General features: G+C 44.4%; 1 protein-coding gene and 1 long non-coding RNA gene across 2 annotated transcripts; one reads left to right on the top strand and one right to left on the bottom strand.

Moving 5' to 3' along the window:
* Positions 1-6,505, top strand: LOC144149036 (uncharacterized). The gene is made up of 3 exons (XR_013318143.1): positions 1-250; positions 1,759-2,035; positions 4,912-6,505. It is a non-coding gene; the product is annotated as an uncharacterized LOC144149036 (long non-coding RNA).
* A 2,636-nt stretch (positions 6,506-9,141) lies between these two features.
* Positions 9,142-25,683, bottom strand: LOC144150276 (uncharacterized). The gene is made up of 5 exons (XM_077682139.1): positions 25,492-25,683; positions 23,372-23,445; positions 20,366-20,591; positions 14,966-15,251; positions 9,142-9,288 (listed from the first exon to the last, which is right to left on the bottom strand). The coding sequence occupies exons 2-5, from the start codon at positions 23,436-23,438 to the stop codon at positions 9,193-9,195; spliced, it is 675 nt and encodes a 224-aa protein (XP_077538265.1). The 5' UTR covers positions 23,439-23,445; positions 25,492-25,683; the 3' UTR covers positions 9,142-9,192.
* Positions 25,684-27,583: the final 1,900 nt, after the last annotated feature.

Here is a 27,583-nt window from a genome sequence, read left to right as displayed (position 1 = left end):
CGGCGTGATTTAATCTGTTTTATCTATTTCAAGCTTAAATCATAGTTATAGAAGCTTTATGGGTGATGTCTACCCTTCCAACCTACGCGTGTGTTGAACATGGGGACCCCGGAAGAACGATCATCGCCGGATAAAATACTGCGCGTCAAAAGTGGATGACATTGCATCAGAACAAAGCGTGTTCGTGTGTCCGCGAGATGAAGACGACAGTGAAGGAGAATTGTACGTTGGAAACATCGTTTTTGCTCGGGTAAGTACGCATTTTTTATTATTCTGTATTTGGTTGGAACGAGTTCTGGTGTTTATGGGTCAGTAATTCGCTAGACCCCCATCTCGTTTGCTCTGAGAGCCTACGTGAGTTAGTATACTTGTTTGGCGCCCAGTCCACCGTTTCCGCAGAAGTCAGCATCAATTTACGCTGAAGCTAGACCTTGGCTACGATGCTCGCGCTATGGTACACGGCTGCTAATAATTTCACATCACGCAAGGCTATTTAACACCGGGGCGTTTGTTTATGTGTCTCTCAAACAGTGCCTTTGCGGTTGCAGATCGCAGTCGCAATTTCGCGTGAGTGGCACAACGCTGTGATTAGTCCTCCCTCGTGAATACCCGCGGTACACCAAGAAATAACATGAACAGGAGGTTCCCTGGAAGTGCATGTGAAAACGCGTACACGTGATTCCATGGCTGGCGTCCCCCCCCCCCTCCACGATTTCCGTGCAGTGCGCTTCGCAGCTATTGCGCTCGCGAGACCGGCGACCGTACGCCTCGCGGTCTTCGGGCCGCGATATGTGTGCTGTTCTCGTGAAGCTCGACAACAGCGAAATTGCCGTGCTCGCTCGCCAACGCGCCCCGACAGCGTACGCGTCGACCGGGTGCTGACGGAGTTGTGCTGGAAGAAAAGCAGGCAAGAGATGAGGGCGCACGAGGTGTAGTTAAACATGAGAATTTACAAAGTGCAAGGTGGAGAAAATAGTATGCAAGGGCCGGAAACGGTGAGAGAGTTCGGGCCGCGCGCCAGCGAGCGAGTGCGGTAATTTACGTTGCCGAGCTTCACGAGTCCGGCACGAATATGACGACGCCCGTCTGAGAGTTCATAGAGGTATAGAATTCACGTACGTGCAAATTGAAGGTGAAATGCGCGCATGTGGCCTCGCAGGGAGTTAGCATAGTCTCGGGGTAGTGGGGGAGATTTCACAACGCCTACGAGGCGCCTGCCGATTCTGTCAGAGTAGCTCTCGGGAAGTCTGGGGCTTGATATCAGAGGCATATGTATTCTTTAAATTAGTGCAGAAAATTGAGCCAATTCGCAAGTTCTCATTTTCGCAAAACCGCAGGCCATACAGAGACTAACAAGAAAGCTGTAGGCACTCACTCAACTCGATTTATATTGGAGAATTGAACGTGCAGATACAAGTCAGACATTGAAATGGAGGAGCCTCAACTATCACACACCAGTTCCGATTGAAAGCAAGGGATACAGATGAGCTGCTAGCATGCGTTCCATGCAAATTAGCTCAGTAGCTAGCTTTGCATATATCATGCATACCCCACTCACAGTACCTGCGGGTCTAATAAATACATTCTTACTGTGACCTAAATTTCACTTGGGGTGTTCCGGGAATGTTCTTATTAGTGCCTTGGAGGTTACTGTCTTTAAACGATTAAAAATCTACTTGATGTAAGCATTCGTGCTTTGTGTGTGCTCTTCTTGTATTTCAACAAGTGTCAGCACACTCACAGATTATGCACCTGCAGGTGCTGCTGCTGGCTGTCCTGGGTCAGCTGCCTTCCAGTCCAGTTTCAAAGGCTTTGCCAGGGCCTCCCTTGGCCAACCGACACTGCACCTGCTGTACCCAAGTACTGCCTGGCCTTTCGTTGGTGCTCCGTACGCTTTGCCGCCAGGAATGGTCATTCATCCATCATCCATCATCTGGCCGCTTGGACCACCCGTTCAGAAGTCAGCGCATTTGCTCGACACATCGGTCCAGGCACTGCTGCCATATCGGTGCACCCACCGATTATGTACTTTCAGGTTAGTTATTGCATGTTGTGGAACTTGCCATGATGTATACCTGTTAGCAGTGCTGTGGCCTCTGATTATTTGAAACATTTTCATGAAGCAGTGCTGTGCGTATGGAGCGTGTCATTGCTTAGCAGAGATATTGAAGAGAATCTGGGGCTGACGACTAAAGGGCAAGAAGAGAAATTGAACTGACTTTGAAGCAAGTATTCGTATGTAATCAAGCCAAGCAAACATTTAGGATCTTTCGATATGGTTTTAAACTTGCAATACAAACTGGTCTACTTCAGATCATACTGGTATACTATACCGAAAAGTACATCCCGCAGTCTGTAGAATTCTGACAGCGCTTTTTTCGCAATCTCTCATGACAGGCACTAATCTCAATGGTTGGAAGATAGTCGAGGTAGCACCAGTCTTTAAATGAGGAGACGGTACTTCACCATTAAATTTCCCTAACAAGCACCATATGCAAGGTCAGGCAACATTTCATCCACTCTCAGGTCGCTAATTATTTATAAAATCACAATATCACATTCGAGTATCACCACGGTTTTCACAAGGGTTACTTGAGAAACACAACTTTCAGGATTTGTTCACGATCTACATTGATCCATTGACACAGGCTTACAAACTGCGGTAGTTTTTCTCGATTTTTCTAAAGCATTCAATCGCATTGCACACCACAGACTACTTCTCAAAAACTCACCCTAATGTCCTCACTTGAGCAAAAGATTTTCATTCTTCTCAAATGCAGTTTACTTCTAATAACTATATACTTATTTTGCCCGTGCCACTTTGTTGTCCCCCCAGGCAGGTAGCTTGGTCTATCTTCCATGTTGCATATCCGCCCATGTAGGTCTATTTGCAGATGATGTTGTAATTTATCACACAATTTCTTTCAACTACTACCGTCAATGCTTTCAATCTGATCTTAACACAATTAACTCCTGGTGCTGCAAATGGCTAATGTCGCTTATCTCTAAAACAAAGTGCATGACTTTAACGGTGGCAAGTCTCGGATTGTAAATACTTACTTCATTAACAACAGCCTGATTACCTCTTGAGACAAAGGTGTTTTGGTAGGCCGGTAGGGGAGGGGGGATTGCATGGTGGATTTCAAAAGGTACATCGATTGGGAAAATAAGACGTGTGATTAATATTTTCATTTGCACTCCAAAACTCGCTTTATTTCATATGTTTAACCCACTGCCGTGGCTAGGGTGGTGTGCTGTGGAGGCGAATGTCGGTTAGATACCGCTTGGTGTAGCCGCTTTTCAGATGGAGGCAACACGTAAAGACGCCCGTGTTTGGAGATTTCGATGCGCACAAAAATACCCAGATGGTCAAAATTAATGCGAAGCCTTCCCCTACAGTGCTCCCCATATCCCAAGTGTAGCTTTGGCGTGTTAAACCACCGTTTTTTTTTATGTTTTTGGTATAGTACCAGCTGCTGTAGCAGGTGCAACTTAAAGGTAAAATTATACATAATGTTTCCAAGAGCTAAATATAAAGGCCATATTGAAGTGCGTTTATGGGTCTATCTCATAGCAGTAGTGAAAGGTTATATACTCTGGTGCAGGTTAAGAACGCCAATGGCTCATGTGGTGTAGTCCAGTGTTTGACGGAATGCCGTGTAGGCAGGTAAAAGCATTATTGCAGTGATGAAACGTAGGTCACTGACCAAGTCAAGAAAGCCATTTAACGGTTTGTTGCTTGTTCACGGTGAGCATGTGTCGTGGAAAACGAAGCTATATATTGGGCATTACGCGGCGCAATCAGTTTGCATAGATATGGTGCAGATTGCCATCCATTATGTTGATAATGTTGGGCGTCGTCTGAACAATGAGGGACTCGAGCAGTAATCGAGAAGATAGATTGCACTCAGTTCTCAGTAATTTTGTCTTGTTCCAGTCGACCACGTGTCCTGTCCTCTCATGGTGCTCTGCCAGTGGACTTGTTTTTGCATGGCCCTTGTTCACTTCGTTCCAGTGCTGCATTAATCTTCTGTGCAGATTGCCCGTTTCGCCAATGTACACTGATTTGCATTCAGCGCATGGAATCTAATAAACAATACCCGGAAGCTTGGAGCGTGAGAGGGGGTCTCTCACGCTGACAATGTCAGAATGCAGCTTGCTAGTGGGCACATGCACAATGTATGCACTGCGTGTCTTGAAAATGTGTGCGAGAGTTTCACCGATGTGTGGGACGTAGGTAATTGCTGCACGTTTTGATGCAGTCGTTGTCCTGAATATAATGCCTAAAGCATTATATTCAGAAAGAAGCGAAGAGGGCGACTAGCAAGAATCCACATTGACATTAGCAGGCAGAAGCGTCCACAAGGCCTGTGTCAAAACGTGCTGCAATTCTCGTCCTACACATCAATCAAACTTTCGCACGCATTTTCAAGAAACACATTGTGCACATCGTGCAGGTGCCCACTAACAAGCTATGTTCTGACATTGTCAGCGTGAAAGACCCCCTCTCACGCTTCAAGCTTCCAGGTGTTGTTTATATTTTGAACAAAAAAAGTGCCATTTAAACGTGACACCTCCTTCCTTGCCGATTTCTGATGCCTGATTGTTCAGTTTGTGGGGATACGTTTAGCAGATTGCTCACATGTCTAACCTGTATTTGTGCTTGAGCAGTCAAACGCTGATGTTAGCAGTGAAGTAGGTGAAAATTGTAGTTTGATTGTAGTTGTGTACAGATTACCTACATTGTGTTAATTCGTAGAAAAGCAAAACTGAGGTAACCCTGCTAACTGTTCCGCATTGCAGCATTTTATTATGCGAACGTTAAGGAGTTCAGCTGCTTGTTAAAGGTGAAATAAACAGTGGTACAAAAAGAAGAGCATCTACTAAACAGAAATATCTTCACAATCGCAGGATGCCAACGGTCCGCCTACCAACTTGTGTCCTGCATCGTTTCTGCTGGCTGGAGCGGTTCATGGAGCATTTTCCAGCTTCTCAAAGTTTGTGGTCAAGCGCTCCTCCAAGTGAAAGATGCCGCAGAGGGATCTTTTGTTTTAATGCCACAATTTCACGTGCTCTGCAGCAAATTTACTCGTAAGGCTTTTTAAATATTCATCACCCAAGAGGGCATGTTACCTTCGTCTTCGGTGGAATGTGTCTGCACTCAGGTTATTTGTGACAGAAACAAGTGGACCACGTCATGAGAGTCATTGAGGCCTTGTTGATTGTGCATGCTTCTGAAATGACATTTTCATTAAGCTGAATACTTTCCACATATTACGATTTGTGAACAAGTTATGGTAAAAGTCATGATTAGTTGTACTACACTGCAGGAAGGAAATGCCAACATACGTTTTAAGCGCCTCTGATATTTCAGATCGTTGGCTGGTGAGCAATAAAACAAAACTGAAATTTTTTTAAAGTAAAATCAAATATTCGTTGTCACCAGTGCATGACCATAGTAAAAGCTATCTAGTCACCAAATTTAGAATTAGACACGAAATGCCAAGAAAAATAGGGAAATAAACTAGACAGCTGGCTACAATAAACCAATTCGTAAAATTCCTCAATGTCTATCAAGTGATGATTCAGGCGGGTTAGTTAAGATGTCAGTGGGTTTACACACCCAACTTGCAGGGAAGCACATCAGCTCCCGATATTAACATGTTTTTAGTGAAGACCGTCTTCCTTCATTAAGCTGCTTTGCACATTGATGCCAGTCTGATAAATGTCCTGAATTTTTGTTATGATCAATCTTTGTATGGGAACCATATATTTTTATATGATGTCGCTGTGTATTTCTGAAACTGTATCTAGTCACTAATTCCAATTTGTCGTGGTCAGGTTTTTTCAACTAATTCGTAGCTTTTTTAACAATTATGGTATATTTTGTGTGCCTAAAGGAATGCCTCATTGCATGTTTAGCCTATGTAGTGTTGAAAGCGGACATTTTACTTCAAAGTGGAATGTCGGGCTAGCAACAAGGTACTTCGCGTGCTGCTCACTTTCATTCATGCCATTATTTTTTATATTATCATTTAAAATTAAAAGCCAACCAATTTGCTGTCGTTTTAATTTTGTCACCTACTTTATGCTTTCTTTTTTTTTCAACTTTGTGTAAGGATTGACTATCCATATTTTTATGATACCAAGGCGTTGGACTGGGCTAGCTGGTACATGTTTGAATGGATGAAAAACCATAGGAAAACCCAGGACACAGAAGAGAACGACGGGACAAACTTGTGCCGTCATTCTGTTTTAACTGTTTCCTGTGTTTACCACTGGTTTTTTATGCATTCAAACATTTTTTATGAGTTTGTTGAACAGTGATTAGTTTAGGTGTGTTCAAACAATTGTTGGCTGCGAAGGCTCCCTGTAGCATTTGTATAAGTGCTCTCTGCTTTTTTTTTTGAGCCAATACCCCACCACCGGTCTTCATGAGGTGGTCTTTTGTAGAAATAAGTTGAAATAAATATTTGTTTGCATTGCTTTACATGTTTTGAAAGAATTTCTTGTTCATTCTTGTTTCATTCAACCCCGTTTCAGAATCCTGCTTAAGGCATTTCCTCTGTTATTTTTTTTCAGAACCAGGAAGGGTGCTCATCCTCGGTTCTTGCTGAAGCAGCAGTATCCATACTTCACACGTGAGCTCTGAACACACAGTAATTATGGTATGAAACATTCTACCAGTATAAGCCTGCTTTGTAGACGTCATTGTAGATGTCAAAGCTCTTGACAGTGTAGTCCAATGTCTGGTGTAACTGGCAATGTCTACAACTTGTAAAAATTAATTTTGTGGCTATAATGTTTGTGATTATTTTAAAATGCACGTCAACTACTATTTAGAATCGCTGTCTAAATTGGCAGCCATTTTCCTGGTGGATACAGAAAGTGAAAAAGCGCATGTGTAGAGATTTCAGTGCACCTTAAATGTCCCAAATTTGCTAAAGCTAATCCAAAGCCCTCCTTGTGGTGCACTTCATATCCCATGTACAGTTTTGCGTAAAAACAGCTGAAAATTTATGATCAATTTAAACTTATTTTAATGTTTTTAAATGCAAATATTCTCAGTTTAAGCTGCCATATTTAGAGTAAAATATTTTGTAACAATTATATAGCTACCAAAGGTTTACAGAAAAGCTTTTTGCTTTTGGTTGTGCACCTTCTTATCAAAAGAAAAATGTTGTTAAGAAAGGCAGAAGAAACCCAACTATGGAAATTAGCAAACCCTAAAGCTGCGGATAGAATGAATGTTTTGTAGATAATCTTTTGCTGATTTCAGTTCTAGTCAACTCTAAAAAAGTCTATCGACGTAGAATGCTTACCGTGAGGCAGCTCGTAATACTAGCCAAAACTAATGGGCCCTGGCTGTTGGCTTTTCATTTGCAACAGTGACAAATGACCCCACATCCACCGGCAGGGACATAATGCAAGGCACCATGTACAAGCTAGCCTCATGATAAAATAATGTTTTCTGAACAATGGCATTACATTTCAACCATGGGCTTCACCAGGGAACTTGTATGCATTGTTCTGTGATGTTTGCAGTTCTTGTTATTGCTATGTGGGGTCATTTAGTCCAAAGGTATGTTTATAAGACTCCAAATACCACCAAACCTTGCAAGTGCTGTACCATATGAATATTTTTCCGTAAAGCAAAAAGAATAATGCAAACGAAAATAAATGGCTTGGGTACCCAACTTTTATAAGTAGATTATGAGCCGCAGTACGGAGGGAACTATATTATGAGCCGCATTACGGAGGAAACTATACATTTTGCATTTGGTCTTCCTTGATATTGAACCTTCCTGCTCAGCTCAAGAATAAGGCACTAAACATTGCAGGTAGCTACCTTGATTGGAAGTTTGATGCAATACTAAGAAGCCAAGGGTTTTAAGGTTCAAGGAAGTTTTGTGTGGTTGAAGTGTATCACACCTAATTACTTTCACTGCATAGCATGGTTATGCTCTGCAGTGAATCTCGAAGGATGTGTACTGCAGTTCGGCAAAGTGAACATATAATTGGTTTTTTACGAAGTTTTGGGTAATCAACTACCTCTAAAGTTATAACTGTACTGAGATGTGGCTCGTGACTTTTTAAATTGATGTTTTAACAATCGGTGACACAAGTTCAAGGAAATTATCAGCTGATGTTGAGCTTCAATGGAATGTCTCACAGAACCGAGCTTGGAAAGCACGAATGTTTCATACCATAATCGTGTGTGATATTGTGCAATATGTGGTCTCACACCTGCTGCACCTGTGAACCGAGGATGACGCACCCGTTTTGTACCCCTTTAGGTGGGTGCTTTTGCAGAAGATGCTCCTACAGATTGGGGTGCTAAGTAGCACCCTAGGATACTTTTAGGCGGAAAAGGGTGTTATAAGGCACCTGTCTTCTGGGGTGCTTCACACAGGGTGCTCCTGCGGCGACAAAATCCAAGCACCCTAAAGGGCGTAAAATATTCAGTTTTTAGGGTGCTCCTGCGGCGACAAGCTGAAGCACCCTTTTGGGCGTAAAAATGTTTAGTGTGTAGATTAGTGCAGAGTGGAATTTAAACATTCAGCACGTTTTGTTCAATTTACGAACAGCAATTTTAGAGCCTTTCCCCTGGTCTATGTGGAGAGTTCATATTTATTCTCTCAACGGGCGGTGAAATAGTGCAATGTGCGGTTTAAACATTCAGCCTGTTTTTGTGCAATTTTGCATGCTTGCATTCACACACCGTTCTTTTAGGCACCCTAACGATAAGGTGCCGTGGTAACACCCCAATCGAGAAGAAATACTTTTTAGCACCCCTTTAACGGTCGTAGCACCCTATGAAACTGTTGATTACACCCCTGAATTTTGGCACCCTCGAGGTGGGGTGCCCGAGCAATATTTGGGTGCTTGAAAGGTGCAAAAAGGGTGCAAAATGTTCAGTACACCCTCCTTGCACCTTAAAGGGTGTAAAAATGTTAAGATTTACACCCCTTAATATGTGGCACCCTCATGATAGGGTGCCGGAGCAATGTTTTAGTCCTTAAAAGGTGCAAAAAGGGTGCAAAATGTTTAGTGCACCCTTTTAGCACCTTTAAGGGTGTTAAAAAGTTTAGTGTGTATGTGGTGGTGCAATTCGAATGAAGTGAAAGAGTACACCGTAACGGAATTGTGCCGGAAGTTTATTTTGTCCGCACATGACTGTTCTTGCGATACTCAGTACTCGACCTCGTTCGTTGCGATGGCCCTGTCCTCCTGCTCGAACACCAACGGCATCTGCCAGTCCATCACCTCCAGAAGAAGCTCCCGCAGCTGCGTGAATTCAAGTTGAAATGTGAGCATTGCAAACAAAATTTGTGACACCGCGGTTTGAGCTCCACCTGGAGTGCCACCATGTTTGTAATAAACAAAATGAGTGAAAATTGTATGTACAGGTTCGTGCGGAACTGAATGGCTTGATGAGGAAGTATCTTCATGGTAATGTTATTCACACTTGGGTTCTATAACAACGTGTAAGTGTTAGAGCCACGTACAGTCGTAGACAAACGAAATGCGAACACGAAAATATGAACCGGAGCACAAATTACGCGATTTCTTTCCATGCAAGTCAATTTGTCGCGTGGGTTTATTACAGTAGCAATGTTTGGAATTGTGTGTTTTTAATAGACCATTAACGGGCCGTTATTTGATCACCACAATCCATATGCTTTGATTTTGCGTGTTCTAGTTCAGATATTCTGTTCGCATTTTATTTGTTCGGGACTGCACATTTGTTTGCGCTTGAAAATAGAGGAACGGCACAAAACTTTTTTCTTTGCATAAAAATACAAACACTCATTTCTAATAGGTGTTTCCATGAATGTGTTATCAAAATAGCTGATTAATAAGGAGCGATGATTCGAGCGAGTATAAACAAGGTGGTTCACGAACAAGTTTATTACGGGGACTTTAATATATATCTAAAAAATGCCATACCTGATCGACCGTAGGTTAGTTATCCCAAGTAAATAAAAATTAACAATGGGTCTCTTCGTTTTGTCGTTTTTGACGGCCGCGAAGTGCTCCATGACATATGCGGAGTTTTTGGGCTCTCACCTATGCCGGTACATTTTTAAATTAGACAGAAACTGCTCAAAACTGCGCAGGATGCTCAAATAAAAATTCAGATATTAATTAGGAATACACCCCTTATCCCCATCTTGCCTGTCCACGTACTTTTTTCTGCGCTGGAAATACAATCGTGGGACACATTTGCCCTGACACCCGCATATTTTAAACGTGTAAATCACATAACACGTACTGCTACCGTGTTTACCTCGTGGTTTACCATGACTATGGGGATCAATTGTGCATTCGGGAGCAGTTACTGAGGGCGAGAATTTAGCGGGACATTTTTTACCGTCGCTGCAGTGCAACCAGCTCTGACAAAGGGCACCTCGCGTCTTCATTAAAGGGAATGCACTGCTCGGGGCACCTATGGTATTTTGGTTATGAAAAAATACATGAGTAGATGATATCATAGTTGAAATAAAGAAATTTGAAATATGATATGATCCAGTCTATTTGTTCCTTGATGCATGAAGCTCGTTTCCGGCACTTAAGTTTCACTCCTACCATTATTCGTTCCATGGCTTGTTGAGCCGACCTAAGCTTGATTTCCAGTGGTTTAGTAAGCGCCAAGTTTCAGCTCCGTATGTCATCAGCGGCAGTATACACTGGTTACATATTTTTCTTTTGATTGACAGAGGCAGCTTACTTTTCATTATTTGGGAGTGCTTGCTGAGTACTCCCCTGCCCGCGCCTGTTCTGCACCGGATTTCTCCCTCGCGGTGGGGGCCAGTACTAACCGTCTGTCCGAGATAGATATATTCCTTTATTTCATCTAAAGCTTCGTTTCCTAAGTTGAAGAGAGCGCTTTCGGCATGCTTAGAAAACCAAACGAAAAAGGGCGCTTTGAACAGAGAAGAAGCTAAATGGACATCCGAACGAAGAAGTCAGACTAGCACAAAAATACAACCAAGTTTTTTAATGGCCGGATTGTACGGTGGCGTTACGACTAAGGTCGTTGTGCAGCGCCACGCCGTACCAAAGGGGAAGCCGCTAAGCATCATCTAAGCATCATCATCATAATCATCATCATCATCATCATCATCACCACCACCATTTCTCCTATCGCTGTTACAATGTACGTATATGCGCCGGCCTTCGCCAACCTGGGTCCCGATGAATAACCAAAAGTTTTCTTTCAAACATACGCTTCAAATTATGTCACTCAAAAACTCAATAGGAGCTGTAAAGTCTTGGGAGAAGGTCAACAACTGCAACGGTCAGAGGAGAGCGCTGCTTGTTTTAATTCTGACCGGCTTCGCTGGAACCGTCGGCTTCGGGAGTATTATTTGGTGCAGGTTTTCCGGGTAAAGAGAAGTAAAGTGAACTAGAACACAGAGTGGTTCAAACACCTATACTTTCAATACATCAAAAGTGAAGCAAAAAACGGGTAAAATTCGTTAGGGGCGCTGCGATCGCGACTTCGAAATGTGGCGCAGTGGTAGAATACTCGCTTCACACGCAAAAGGCCGGGATTCGATTCCCACCAGCACCACGGTGTTATACCCTTTCTTTTTCTAGTTTTTTTTCTTTTATTGTCGGCGAAACCTTGGGTAAATGCGCTTAAGGGTCACTATATAGGCCTTTAGTACTTACTTTCTGATCGGCACGACATGCAATAGTCGTGCTTTGACAGTGAAATAAATGTTCATGCTTCCTTGGAACAGACAATTACGGGCAAATTTGTAGTTTGCGATTGAAGAAAAGGCAGCACCGCAATTTTCTTCGCACCGAATACGTGATACACATATTTACGCCTACCTATACACATAGAGTTGCATACATATATTATTGTATGAAACTCTATGTACATGCTTTTGTTCTATGCAACGTCACATTTGCTTAATCTCCGCCTCATAAGTGCGTGTTCATGTAGCGAGTTGCTTGTCAGAGCCCGGCAGCGCTTTTCACCAAACGGTAAAAACCGAGGGTAGATTAGGCGAATAAACATATATTTCGCGAATTGATGCGCCACCGATTCATATTTTAAACGAGAGGACTACTCGCTTCACGCCGGTTTTTAACATGTATGCGCTGTCTTCAATCCACGGGGTGCAGTATCATCCATGCGATGGCTCCGCGACGCAGAAGTCCATGTAGCAGACGACGCGAGAGTTGTTTGTGGCCTCCGCATGACGCGCCGGCATCGCAAGAATACAGTAATTTTCTCTTCACTTTCGCAGTATTAATAATAAAGATTTATGTAAATAATTATTTTCCTACTTATATTTCTATATAATTTTATAAATATTGATTTGTTTGTTAGTTGGTTTTTGAATTATTCGCGCAGACGCTCAAGTTGCCCCTGACCACCGTGTGGCGGCGAGACGATCGCAAGGCTTCAGGGGACTCGCCTTCCAATGCCCTGTTTTTGCTTCATTTTTGGCAGCTCGTTTGAACCACCCTGTGTTCTAGTTCACTCTAACAGAAGGTATAGTTTGTAGGGATCGAATTTCGGCTGAAGTAACCAAGCTCTTGATCCGTAGATCATAGAAGCGCGCACTCTGCTTTCCAACAAGCACAACCACCTTGTTACTCATTCAACCAGGTATCAAAAATAGGTCCTGTAGACTAGTTGAAGGAGATCTCCTAAAAATACCATCGGCTGTCTCTCACCAAGGCTGGGTGCTGGGTCTTCTCATAATTTGGAATGAGTAGGCCGGCTACAATGGCCAACTTCTAGAGACCCTCCCCGGCCAACCCTTACAGCGTAACATTCACCCTGAACACCCAGTACATGGCGTAAGACTCGCGGGGAGGACATCTCGCGACAGTACACACATGATACTGGCGCGGTCTTCGCAGACGCAGCCCCATACCCCTTTTACTTAGCGTTCGCCTTGGCAGTAAGCATAACCCAAGGAGGACAGGCTATCACTGCCTCTATCAGAACACTGCCACCTGCTGAAGCTGAAGAGGCGGCAACGCCCTTGCCACCTCCGCTACCGAGGCTCCTACTTTAGTTGCTGATGGCCTACTAGCCGGCTGGCCCTTCTAGGCAGGAAAGGTACACACGGTGGCCGGTGCAATGCTACTCCGCCCCCCCCCACCCCACCCCGCAGCGACAAATCTATATAGTATGGATTCCAGCCCATATGGGACTGAGAGGGAACGAGACGGCGCATGACCTCGCGCCAGAAATGACACGTCGCACTAGGACTCAAGAAAACGCCGCCTCTGGCGGATTACTTACCCCCTGAAATACGCATAAATAAGACAACATCTTTGTCTGGCCCGACGGAGCCTTCCCCCACCCCACCGACCCCTATCTATCGAGCAGGCTCACCACTAACCACTTCGCCCAAAAGGGTGTGCTACTAATCCGCACAATTTACTTCCCCTAGATGCCCTTTCTCTGGAGCATACGGCACCGTTCCACATGGGTGGTGGATGCCCCTCCCACCCTGTCCCCAAAACAGATCTTTACAACTCTCCCGAGCTATGGAGGCGTGCCCTGTCCAGCCCATGCCTGTCTGACCAGCTTCGACTCGTGGAGCGGGCTATAGCGGCTGGGAAGGCACATTGGGTCCCGGACTCAGAACGCCACCTCCTACAGAATCAATTCAAATTTTGCGAACAACGAAAATGTTTACCCCTCTTACTCTTTGAACGACCGTTTGCAAAATGTCCACAAGGTTCGGAAGTTTAACGCAGGAAATTTGGTGAAGTTAAGTTGCTTAGCTTTACTTACATTATTCTTAGCGTTTTTGCACTTGAGCTCGCGCCACACTGTAATGCTCAATTAGAATTCTCCTAGGCTATGACATATTTTAAGGGCGTATTTTAATGTATAGTGTCCGTTGTGGAAGTTTTTAAATGCAGAGCATTTCAGTAACTCACGATGTCACCCACGTTGACGTCCGTAGTCGTAGTCCGCACCCTCCCCCTACACTATATAAAAAAATACTATCCGGCGCCTGGTTTCGATCCCTCGACCCTGCGGGCGGAACGCAATGTACATGGTGCTCTACCCACTGCGCCACAAAGCCGATACAGAATGGGAGGCTACGAACGCGCCTTATATCCTTGACTCATTCAAACTACGTCAAGAAGCTGCTGATGCAACGCATTCACTACCACCAACTCCCCAAACACTAAACGTTCACGCAATACACCCACCCCCTATGCGACGCATTTACTCGAGTTCCCCTCGCGGGGAGGTGCGCCCAATTTTAAAACACCAAACATTAACTATTTCGCCTCCTTATTCATAGAACATCAAAGTATAAAAAGTGCCTGCAAATGTAACCAATCATTTTTCAGGTCAAACTGCGAAAATACCTGCAAACGCTCAAGTCGTGCAATGGTTTCTTTTTTTTTAGGAAGGCGTGTCTTTTCTTGTTATAAAAATATTGTTGGGAATAGCTTGAGAGTACACTTCGCATAAAACAATGCGCTTGAAAACCAAATAAACAGGGATTTTCTTTCCAGGGACACGAAGGATCCAGAAAATTGAAGGCATACACAGCTTTGCTTTAAACGAAACAAATCGGGGGAAGGTGTTTATGGATAGGCAACCACGTCATTCTCATTGCTTAATTTGGGTTATGAGAAAGCCTCGAAGAATGTCACGGCTGCCTGTTGGCAGTATCGCTTCATTGTCGTACTGCATTATTAGTGAACTTATAAGGGTAGGTGTTCAGGTACCAGTTGGGGAGGGACGTAGGTGGAAAATCCTTAGATACTGTAAAAATGTTTTGCGTAAAAAAAGAACAATGCCCTAAAAATTTGCCACACTCTTCTAGAATTTTCTTTGGTTCTTGCACGGGCGGACGTGCTACAACGCACCAGGTGGGATCCAGTGTTGACAGTGAAAAGCAGCCATCGCGCATTTATGTGATTTCTAATTGGCTCGTCGTTTCCAGCGAAAATAGATGCCTACCTGGCTGTTGAACAATTTCCCGACGACGAAGCCGACATCTCTAACGGCGTGTCCGGCTCCAAGGATGATGAGGTCTACATCCTCCACCGCCACGGGTCTCATTCCGCCCACCGGGGTTAGCTTCAGTGCGTCACGGCGGTCAGGACGAGCTGGTTCCAAGCGGAACTGCAGGGTGAAGCGCGTAAGGCCCGCTTGCACGTTGATGATGCCGTTGCTGTCGGCGCAGGTCTTCCACGGCACGGACACTCCAAAGCCCCCAACTGTGATGAAGTCCATCTGTGCGATGCTGCGGTATGGGGAAACAAATCAGTAATTGGAATGCAAAAGAAATCTTTGTCATACCGAGGGTTAGTTTTATGTATGGTGGGCGGTTGCGCACTTTTATGTCCCTTGTGTTCTTAACTCTGTTCCCTCCGAACGGTTTTCGCTCAGCAGCCGGGCTGAAATTAGAGCCGCTGGTTTAAACAACCTGGTTGACGCGTATGCTTTAGAATATATTTTTGTTACTTTCTTTACTGCTCCTTTTTGTGTTCATTGTTTTTATTCGCTACATTTTTTCTTCTTCTTATTTTCGTTAATTACTGCCACTGACCAATATTTGTGTATTGCTACGTCCGGGATGTGTAGCTACCGGCCGGGCAAGGCCCCACGAACGTTTTTTTTTGCTTGGGGTGGCCCACACCTGTAAGCAGTTCCTTTGAGAAAATAGAGATTATTCTTGTATTACTGGTAACGTCGACAATCAACCAAACATATTAGGGATGCTTGCTGGGTCAGCTGGTTTATACTGAATATTAAAAAAATCCAGCCACAAGAAAGCGCAAGCGCGAAGTGGAAAAGAGACAAAGCAAAGGCTGGACTAGACACTATAAAACAGAAAAGAAAACAGCCTGTATGCTGCATCGTCTTCCCTTTGTGTTTGAGTCCATTTTCCTGCTGGATTTTTATGAATCACCAATGGTGCTCTTTATTTTTCAGCAATCCGTAACAAAAACAGAAAAACAGAGTTTCGGGCTATGTACTAATGTCTATACATGCATTTTTAGTAAGATAACAAATTGTATTAGAATAGCTTAAATTTAGAACAGTCGACGCTTGAGGCGATGGAAAATTCATGGCACCGCTGTGTTACCATAAAACCATGTCCTAAAAATAAATGGCTGAGATGGTGATGCTGTTTCCCGACTCTTTCGCGGCATGCGAGTATGTATCACTTCATTAAATTTTATGCAGTAAACATTGGACCTCTGGGTGGCATAGTAGCTGTCAGCCACAACAATGCAGCCGCTCATTTGTTTTCCGTCGTCGCCAACAAATGCGCTTGCGTAGGCAATCTTTGAGCAAGGTAAGCGCAGCATAAGGCACTTTCGTTAAATAATTGTGGCATTTGCACTCCCCATGGTACTCCTGTCTTCATTTTCCGCAAGCTCGCACCGAGTACGAGTACTCTGACCCGAGCTCTACCTTATGTTCACGCGAAAGCAGCCCTATTACCTCCAACGGCAGTGTCGATACAATCAACTCCGTACTGGCGCAGCTGCGGTCGTTCTGGATCATATATGGCTCCCATTACTTAAACATAACAATAAAGAGCGGTTTCCTAAAAGTCATTTACAGATAACCGAAATCGGACGAAGCACACAAATGGATTGCAGAAGCATTCATTGTGCAGCAGACGACAGGGGACGATTTGCCCAGAAGCATTGAAGGGTGCTCTCGAACACATGTTTGAGGAGCTTTTTTTCGAAATGAGTCAAATGGGCCGGAACACAATTCATAAACAGGTGAAAATTTGGTTAGTGGGTATAAAGGCCACGCTCTCAACGCTAAATTGCCCCAGCTGACAACTATAAGACATTACACAATAGCTTTGACAGCATTGCATTGAGGCCCGGTCACAAATTTTTGCTTGTTTTTGCAATTCTGTTCAGGTGGATTTGAGACCTTTCCAAAAAGAAAGCTCGTGTTTTATCTCGTTTGAGCTTTCCGTTCTTGCGTCCGTGTCTGCGCCACCAGTATCTGTCGTCTTCCGTTATTTTGTTTCAGCTTAGGGGGTTCATCATTGTACAGTGCGCAACACCCTTGTCTATAACATGAAGTTCAACTTCAACTAGTTACCTCTCAAAACTGCGGACTCAAACTTGTCACAAAAACGTTGAGGTCAAAATATATGCTTAAGACTTCAGAATGACACAATAGTTTTCTTCAAAGGCTTTTCGGCCGAGGCAACATAAGGCTATAAGTACTCAAACTGGGTTATAGACAAGTGTGTTGCCCTCTGTACATCAGTGCAATCATTGTTAACTTCATCCGTCGGTATTGTAATTGAGGTATTCAAACAAATAAAAAATATCCGTCAGTCGAGCTAGCTAGTGTACGATAAAGACGGAAAACGACACGGGCTCTAACTCGCAAATGAATTCTGTTGTAAGGGAACTGCAATTATGCATGTTTAAGGCGTCGCCTGCTTACGCAATGCTATAGCGAACATAAGTGAAGTTAAAAAGAAATGCACACATAAAAAATAATGCCTGCCAGGTACTTCGGTTCAAAAAAACATATTACCGTATGGGCGTGCGAAGGTTACTTTAAATTATTGATTATTAAAGAATCTTGACCAGTTGACGGTGTAGCTCATACAGCTACCCCAAATGCCTCTGTTCGACAGCGGGCTGACCACATTAAAGAGCAGTACTGCACAACAGAAAGTCTGATGTAAAATGGATAAACGAGATAGCTGGCGAACATTCACCAATGAAAACGAATTACGAAATGAAACACACAAAAGGGGGAAATGACAACAGCCCTTACTAGCATCTGAAAACTTCAATGGCTAAAAAAGCACCTGTACCCTGCCGCGTGTTTCTGAACGCTTCGCTTCCCGGCGCATTCAAGTGACCGCCCGTCGTTCGGCCTTTATGGCCTCAAAATAGATTTCTTGGCACTGGCGCTGACTGCCTCGGTTGGAACCGCAGCGGCTCTAACCCATTTAGTTGCCAGAATACGGCTGACCGTTATTATGCTCCTTAATGCGAAATTCGTGCGCACCGAGAACTACAGTCTTCTCGTTCACGGCGCATAGGTGCTGCTACTCAGGAAGTGATGGCGTGATCACGGAATTCACGGCGGCGCGCAATACTCTGCCATTACCTCTCAGCGTGTCGCCGCCGTCGAATATGTTGCTGTAAATTGTGTTTGAACAACCCGCGCAAATGTCACGTGGTTCGGCTGAGCCGCCCAGCGAGGAGGACAAGGAGCACATCCACCAGTTTCCTGCCTCCTTGTTCAGCGCTCACTCCTGAGTGCTGCTGCTGTGCGCTGAGGCAGCGTTCACTCGTGGGTTCTATCGACGGCAAAGCTGGTAAACATCTGCGCCGGTGTCGGGAACTGCGTCTCAGGAAGGGGCCGCGAACGGTCTCAAGAAGTGAACGTACTTACATCATCGTCGAGCACACGGCGGCATGCGCTGCTAAGGCCTCATCGTAGCGCATCGCCACCGCCCAGCACATCTTACTGCCTCCCCTCACACTTTGGGCATGTGTCGCCGCCGAGGAGCGTCTCATGCAGGCTCAGCATACCATCCTCCCCCTCACACTTTTGCCACTCTTTCCTTTGCCGTTTTATTTCTGTCTTGGTTCGTTCGGTTACGACGCCGATGTCAAACCACATTGGCGGTCGCCAAAGTGCGGCGCACTAAAACATTTTCGAAGATCAATTCTACGCCTGTTTTGCAGTAATGGCCATTCGGTAACATTTAGGTCAGGTTAGGTTCAGGGCGCAGCCGAGGACCACGTATGATTAACGTTATGCGCCGTCTCCAATTGACATAACACATGTGACGTAGGCGGTGTCGGGCAGCGAAGCGCTTAGAAATATGCCGGGAAGGGCCCAACTATCACGCAAGCGCGACCGCTGTACATGCGCGCAGGTGTAAGAGCACACATCCCCTCTGTACATGCGCGCAGATGTAAGAGCACACATTCCCTCTGTACATGCGCGCAGATGTAAGAGCACACATCCCCTCACCCAATTTCTGCCCAATTTCCTCCAAAAGTGACACTTCTGTGTCAGGAATGCCAAATAAAGAGTAGCACACAGTGCGAACCCCTTATCGGAATGTGGAACGTTTCGGGAAGCTCCTTTATTACATGATCGCGATATTTCATTCACTTTTGTACCAGAAAAGCGCCGCTCAGAACCACAGTCAGCACAGGGGAATGGACACTTAGTTTTTGTACAAGAAAATAAATTTGATCGCGCAACAAGAGAGCTTTCGTAATTGCTACAATGAGTACGCAGTGCTCAGGGCATGTCACTGAGATACCTTCATTAGTCAAAGCGACAACGCATTAGCTGGGTCCAGCTAAATCCAGCAATCGGTGATAGCGCTGCGCACGCGCTCTCCTAATCACCTTACGCAGGCCGTGGGCTCGATTTCCATCCAGGTCGAACTATGACAAGTTTCTCTTCCAAGCTAGCAACTTTACCTTCATTATATTTGCGAAGTCAGCCATTTTGTGTGCCGGTTCTTGCTTACAACGCAGCATATCGGATGTTCAACATTCTCAGTCCATCAATGCTTCCGTACTTAAAAGATTCTTTTCAGGCACTTACGTCTGGTTGTGTTGTTTCAAGGCAAATTCAGTTTAGCGATCATGAAAACTTCTTTACAGCGACATCGTAGTAGCGGCTCCTTGTTCTTCGTCTTTTGATGCCATTACTCTGAGAGGCAAACGGGGTGCACTTTACGCAACAGTTTCCCCATTGTCAGAGCTCTCCTCCACGTGCACCTGCCACGGCGTACGCATCACGCTAATCTTGTGCACTTCGGAAGCGTGCCCTTATACAATTCGGTTCTCGGCTATTCGAGATACCCGCCGCGATGGCTGAATGGCTAAGGTGTTGTGCTGCTAAGCACGAGGACGTGGTTTAGATTCCCGGATGCGGAGGCCGCTTTCCTGGTGGAGAAGGAGAGGAAAAACACCCGTGTGTACGTGATTTCGGCGCAGGGTAAAGATCCCCAGGTGGTCAAAATTAATCCGAAGCCCTCCACTACCGGGCGCCTCATCGCCTACGTTGCATCTGTTGGACGAATGTGTGTGCTTTTGGACGACAGCTAACTTTTTTAGTGTGTTAAAAGTGGAAATTTTGCATGCAGTAAAAGTAGTGTTGTGGTTAGAACGCTTGGCTGCTGCTTAAACGACTGGAGTTCAAATCTCACACGAGCCGAATTTGTTTTGTCCTTATAGAGGCACCCGTTTTGATACGATTCGTGGTGTTGTAGATGACGACTATCACTGACACTGTTTCCGTTCGATGCGACACAAATAGTTTTCCCATTAAAACCTGCGCACTTTTGTTGGCTTACACCATGTTCGACTGTTCTCTTGGTTTTGTTACCTGTGAGAGATGGTGTTACCGCTCTCGCTGACGGTGTTTTTGCAGAAGGTCTGAATTGGGCCGTAACGTTGCAGGTTGTCGAAGCCTACGACTTTCATCCCTTCGACGCTAAAACCAGGAAAGACATTGCCGGACATGAAAGGGTTTTCCCTTTCTTTCGGCATGGCGTCCAGCAGTTTCTTGATTTCTGCTTCCACGCTGGCATCGCTGGGCAGGTTGCACGATCCTGAACGGCGTCCATAAACAGAAATGCAAGGGGATAGAACAAGAGTCGTTAGTGCCACCAAAGCGCGAATTATTTTTAAGAAAGGACCATATATTCAGCCACAACATGTGCTACACTCATTCACAATGATTTTTAAGGGTTGCCTTGAGGCCATGTTTTTTATCATAACGCACCCTCTAAGTCCGACTGACAGCTTTTATTAAAAACATGTACCTAATTAGGTAGGCATGTACCATCCTTACGAGAAGCAATATAAGTGGGCGACTAGAACAATGTGGCGCAACAGGCGTCCCCTAAAGACGACAATGAAGCAATGGGTGGCACGCCGATATGGCTTGAGCTGTCATGGTCGACTTTGGAATGCATCGTTTGCACCTTGCAAGTTTCGTGTCCTGGGTCCTGCCGTAGCGTAAAGATATTACGAGTAATAATTGTGTCCATAGTTAAAAAAGGCATGTGAAGGGAGGCAACTTTTTCATCGATTGAAGTGACACTGCCACGAAGTCTTGCAGCCAAGATCAATTGAAATCGGCTTACTTTGCAGTGTGTTTTTTCGCCACTCAAGGGAACGGTTTGTTCGGAAAATATCAGTATTTTGACAGTCTATAGAAAATCCTGCTGGAAAGAGAATGTTTCATCTGGGTAGCGCGTTTTTTGTCTATATTCATGATTTGTAGACTGTATAGACCTACGCTTGATTTGTAGATAAGGATCGGTGCTGCATTTGTACAATTACAAGTGTTTGAAAATTAAAGTTCTACCGATAATGATGAACAATTTCAGAATTCTCTGACAAGGGATGGAATTCGGGTTTCATTCCTTGAACGCACTTATATTTGCTTTTAAACTTATTGAGTGGTATCCTGCGTGCGGTGATTGCGGGCAACGGCAGTGCGATTCAGTTTAAAAATGAAAGCTTCTGATTTGTTACATACACCCAGAAGAGGAGCTGTGAATAGCAAAACCTCCGAAAGTTGGATTCACGTGACCCGCCGCCGTAACCGTCCCAATTATGTAACGCGACTTCCCAATCTTGGGGGTGCACGGACGGTGTTCTGTAACTTTAACTGGTGCTGGACTGATTCTGGTGTTTGGACGTTTATAGAGGAGAAATCCCTTCTTAAAATTGAAAACAGCTTGCTATGGCGGTTGTAACGAGAGGTAACAGGCAATGATAACATCACGCTTGCGAAAAACATATCCTAATAAAACACTTAATGGAATTTTTTAGTACCAACATGCTAACGCCGCTGTATAAGCGGTTATTCAAGGAAGATTACGTTTCCTTATAATTTTGTCTATGACGTGCGTGCTCATCTAGAGGCCGCTAAACCGGAGCAACACGCTTTTCTCAAATCCGACTTGCCAAATCAAGTAGTAGTTCTCTATGACCGTAGGTTCTTGGTTGTTATTACTGCGTTAAAGAAACGTGTTGTTTTCTTAGGTCACATAACCGTATGCATGGCCAAGGTATTGTATTCTGGCAGAAGTGTTTAAGCATGGCTAAAACGTGTTTGTGAGCGTTGACTCAGTTGACGCCTCCCGGGTGTACTTGTAACTTTGCAGAGGAGATGGCACTGTAGTGAAGCGATCGAAGGTAGCAACTTAGTCCCCACTAGCACGGGGTCATAGATTAAAACTACTTTGTGCTACTCTAGGTATTTGTGCTGAAGGAGAACCGAAAACGCACTTTGTTAATGCAGGTTTCAACTATTTAGCGCATCAACAAAAAGTCAGGGACGATAAACCCCAATAGAGTCAACACACGAAACGTGAATATTCAATTGCAAACAACGCAATAAAGAATGGCATAAATCCTGCATGCAAGAATCTTTGCCTTCCCAAGAGCAAAAGAAAAATCAAAATAAGCTTTTTGAGCGCAATGTGATTTTCCAATGCCCAGTGTGGTTTCGAATTCCGGTATTGTTGGAAAACGTGAGACGATAATTGGCTGCACCGGAGGTTACAAGAAAAATAGGCAACCTTTTGTATACTTGTGATTGGCAATAGGAGGCTGTAGTAGAAGGTTTTTGTATAACTATACACAGAAGTGCAAACTCCCAGCCCGTATTGCCGAAGCCGTGGAGGCACATGCATTGATTCGGGGAAACTCTAAGCAATAAGACGTCGAGGAGGGAACAAGTTGAAAGGTAATTGCCGTTGGAGTGCCAGCAAGGGCAATGGTAATCTTGTTAAGAAATTGGAGTTTTCATAAAGGTAATGTTTTGTGACATTGAAAGCTATTGTTTTGCGATCGGCGTGTCATGGACATTGAAATTCCCGCCAGGTCTGGACGATTCAGCTTTCAATCGAAACAACTGCGTGTTGAAAACAACTCACTGGTGTCGGAATAAAAAAATATATTTTTTCCGCTGTATGGTTTATCTACTAAATACGTCGATTTTAGTCGCAGATACTTCGCATAGGTGCCGTTTGACGGAAGGTAACACGGAACCCTTGATACAAAACTCAGGTGACCGTGCTCGCGGTCGATAACAAGGTGTAATGGTAAGTTAGGCGAGACAGATCAGAAGCCTAAATAAAAACTACTTTGTAGGACTTTCAAATTGCTTGTTAAATCATGCTGCGTATGCCTTTTTCTCTTTTGTTTGTAAGAGAAATGCAGCTTCATCGCACGTAATTTAGACCCTCAAGGACCTTTTCAGGGGACCATCTACGTAGCGGTATTGTCGGGGCAGGGGTGGCGGGCTAGTAGAAATAGGACGAGTATTTCCACACAATTTCGATGCTAAATAATACATTGCCACAGTTCATCTCACCTGTCGTAAAAGGCAGCACCGCCGACAGTAGACCGAGGCACAGAACGGTGGAATACACTAGGGCCATCCTGATTCTGAAACATAAACGCATCAAAAGATCGCCAAGACGACATTTACAGCCATTAAATCGAGAACGTGTCTTATATGGTGTTATAACGTCATCCCCTTTGCGTACAAGAATTCCAATCAATTAGAAAAAGTTTACTGATATTATATGTGTAGCTTATATGGTGTGTTCTAATAAAGTTCTCAATAAAAAGCAATGCGATTCTTAAGTACTGGGATCGTTAAATCGTTTCTGGATTTTAATCACAATTTCTTCACAACCAGTCGGACTGCGTTCACCATGCATCTTCACCTAGATAACCATTCGTATCCACTAAACCTTATAAAATTTCATTCCCTATCCACTCAGTGCCACACCAAAATAGCAAAATGCAGTGAGTTGAGTGAAATGCAGATTAAAAAGGTTAGCACCCCATTAGGCGCAGATAACAGTACCTAACAACAGCGCAGCAAAAACGCCCTTCATCAAACGTCAAAATTGGGGATAAAGAGCATTAACGAACATATTCAGACTAGCGGTACAAATGTTTGGCTGGTGTCCAAAGAAAAAAAAAGCATGGGCTGTTGCACCTTCTGTATGTGTATGTCCAGCGCGCCTTTCTAGCGCCTCAGGAGCGCGTCAAGCCAGCTGAACGCCTTCAGGCTCCACATATGATGCTGAAGAGCACCGGACCGCCATCAAACAGTAGCGCAAAGACTTCCTGGGCTTCCCTCGTTAATTAGACACCCATTCTATTGTCCTGCTCTCGCTCCCAACAAGTTCTCCTCAGGCAGTTTACGGCCGCCACAAAAATGTTGGCTGGTATACAACAAAATATTTTTCTTTCTTTTTTTCCTAATTAAGGCATATGCATCACCTGTCAAATTCTGGACTGTACTGAACACATGTTTTGGTAATCGCCCTGATTGAAAGACGAAAAAAGGTTCTTGTACCCTTCCAGCTAACTAAGACCAAACCCTTTGAATAATCTCCTTCATCCACCCTACGCTCCCAAATTAGCAAAACCAGCCTGAGACCCCATACAGCAGTCTAAATCGCAACGAAATATTTCTCTTTTACTATTTTCCACACACACCCACCATGGCGCTGATGCATTAGGAAGAGACCCCAAGCTTTTTTTAAATAAACTTTAAAAAATGGCGGGAGACTTGTGGTGATCGAATGCTTGCAGCGCACGCACCAGGACATTCGTTTTCAGACGCCTCTTACTACAGAACACCCCGGCCTTCAAACGCCCTTGGAACCTCGGGAATTTTTATTCGCAGGGAAAAAGATATTATGTGGAACCCGAGCTATAAAAGTTCATCTTAATAGGTAGTACGTTCCTTGTGTGGTTTTTGGCAGAGTACAACAACCTTTTAATTGCCACTCCTAATTACAAGCGTTTATTATTTAGATAGCCGACAACGCAACTCAGTTTTTCAGGGAACAGCTGCGCCATCGGGCACCGGGCTTGCGTTGCGCTACAAAGGGCAGTATAGGATGCCACCAAGTGAAATCTACGACCTGCCCTGACAGGAATTTGCAAGCAAGAATTTGCAGATTGACAGAGTAAATCGCAAATCATCTGTCGTATTAGTCGGCACGATAATCGCTCGTTTTAGGTAAATTCACTGCAGTTGGGCAAATGCGAAATAAATTACTTGGCTTGCATTCAGCGTGAGTGAAGGATACGCTCTTTCCGAGGTAAAGAAATATTAATATACCCCTCCATCGATTATAGACAGGCTCTCTCCCCAGCGTCATGGTATCGTTGGCCACATCTAGCGCTGATGTATTAACGTTTTCGAATATCGACATAACCGCAATTCATTACCCATCATAATCATTTAAACGTAAACATAATTTTTCTCGACTTTCTATTTATTTGGGCAAACAAGCATGCTGCGGTTCTGCAATACCTCTCGCTTTGCTCATGCGCCTTTCAGTGGTATAGGCTCTAAGCCAGAAAATAGATTTGCGAAATATCTATAATTGCTAAGCTGAAAATAAGGCTTGGACAGAGCTAAATCTAAGTGCACGTTTTAACGCAATCGATGACAGGAGTACTCACCGCTTTATGCTTTATGGGAAGACTGCAGCTCGTGGCTATATAAAAACTATGGTTTGCAACTGGAGGACACAGTGCCTAGAAGGAGACTAAGAAACAAGTGGCAATGTTGGAACGAAATTGACCCTTTTTATCTTACGCCGTGCAGACACGAACTTATGCCCTTTAGCATTTGCGACCCAACGGGCAGCAATTATTAGCGAAGAATTCATGGCTGGAACGCCCTCTCCGTAATCTGCGATATCGAGCGGAAACAGGGCGCCTGTTGCTTTCGAAGGATGTGGTGTGGTATCTCGACACCACGTGTAGTCAGCCATCGGGTAATGAGCCCTTTCTTAGTCGCACGCGTAATCAGGATGTCGAGGAACCAAGGTTGCTTGCGTCCTGTATGTTCAGAGTTAATTAGGCAGTCCTTAATTTTGTTACTTTATTTGCGTTAGCGAACAGGACGCTGACACACCCTCCTCTTGGACGTGCTTCCGGAGAGCAACGAAAACAATAAGCTGCACATTGTTATGCGAAATCCAAGCAGCGCAGTCAAGGTTGGTGTTATGAGCTGCAAGTGAGGAAATTTGAAGTGTGCTTTAAAAATACCTTTACTAGCGTGGCCCTCGGATAGTGTTTCGATGCCTAACAGTGTTTTTGTCAATAACTAGCACAATCGTTAACAGCACTCAGGAGTAGGGCAGCCACAAGAAAGCACCAGCTACTTTAAAGAGGCAGGCTCGGGAAGTGGAAAACCTTAGAAGTGCGTCATTGTAATTAGATACATGTTGCAGAAAACTTAAGAAAAATATGCAAACACAAGGAAAAGAAACCTGCTGCTCTATTTTCAGCAAAGCAAGGGCATAAACCGCGCCTAACGAAGGGGATTTGGTGATCAAAGCATAGCGTTAAGCCCACGTTCAGACTGGCACATACGCAACTTCGGCTCACTATTCACCATTTGTTGGGGCGGCACCGTACAATCAGAAGTTTCAGTGGACACCGCATGCTGGCGTTACTGCTAAACGCCAAGAAAGAAGACGTTAACAGAAAACGTAGCTTGACACTCATCAAACTAATACTTGTGTAGATCACCGTATTATCATTATCTTTATTATCGTGTACAATGCAGGTCGAAGGTCTTTCCGAAAGATTACGCACATTTTTGCACTTACATAATGAAATGACTTATTTTCAGACACTTTTCGCAGCACAAGGCCAGAAAACATTCCCCAGGTCTACCTTCATTCAGCCAGAGTGAACGTGGCGTTTGGAACGCACGCTCATGTAGCGTTATGGCGGCCTTGTTTTGAACCCTATGCAACGAAATTTAAACCCGTTTTGAACTTTCCAATTCCAGAATTTACTAATTGTAACCTATTGTTATTGTTCGTGCACCGTCGTCCATTTGTTGTGCGATCTCTTGGTCGGGACAACAGATTTTAAACTCACATAATCTACTAATGCGCTCTCATGTTAGAAGAGCGACGTGTAAAAAGCTAAAATATGCATGATACTGAGACCTGCATCCAGCGCAACTGGTGGTTTTGGGTCTCCACCGCGGGAACTCGCTCCGCCTTCCTTTCTTCCTAAAAGTACCACTCTAGGAAAAGTGTTCTGGTACAGAACGCTGAGTTTCTTGTAAAAAAGTACGTTAATCATCGGCTTTGCATCACGCTGCGCATTGGTAGGATGGCCCCAGCAGCTCCGTTCGGTCTGGGTCCTTCAAGAGCGCCGCAGCATAACAGGGATGCATTTGATTTTATGTGGTACTCCGTGGCTTAAGTCTCGTAATGCGAGTAAGAATTGTTGCTCAGTACCCATTACTGAATTCTCAAGCGAATGGAGCACAGTAGGACTTAGATCTGTTTTTTAGTCAGTAGTGACTGTTGACCAGGGGAAGGAATGAGATTTACTAGTATTACTAGCACCTCTCAAGAATACAGCACGTGTCAACTTCCACACCAGGACCGGGCCCCTTAATCCTTACCACACACTATCACTCCCATGTTCCCGTGTATGAGACATGCATCTGTATCCTAGTTTTATAATTTGTACCAAAGCGTAAGTGGGGCGGGTAACACAGGTTTGACAAATATTTGGTGATTTA

This window comes from Haemaphysalis longicornis, unplaced genomic scaffold, assembly GCF_048455015.1.
Source record: "Haemaphysalis longicornis isolate Haplotype H1 unplaced genomic scaffold, Haemaphysalis longicornis Haplotype H1 scaffold_8, whole genome shotgun sequence".
NCBI lineage: Eukaryota > Metazoa > Arthropoda > Arachnida > Ixodida > Ixodidae > Haemaphysalis > Haemaphysalis longicornis.
This window is presented reverse-complemented; position numbering and strand designations above follow the sequence as displayed.

Coding starts and splice junctions, on each gene's coding strand:
- LOC144150276 (XM_077682139.1), bottom strand. CDS start 23,438: ATGGCCCTAGTGTATTCCACCGTTCTGTGCCTCGGTCTACTGTCGGCG. Junction 20,592..23,371: donor GGTGCTGCCTTTTACGACAG/GTGAGATGAACT, acceptor GACGCCGTTCAG/GATCGTGCAACCTGCCCAGC. Junction 9,289..14,965: donor GGAAATTGTTCAACAGCCAG/GTAGGCATCTAT, acceptor GAATTCACGCAG/CTGCGGGAGCTTCTTCTGGA.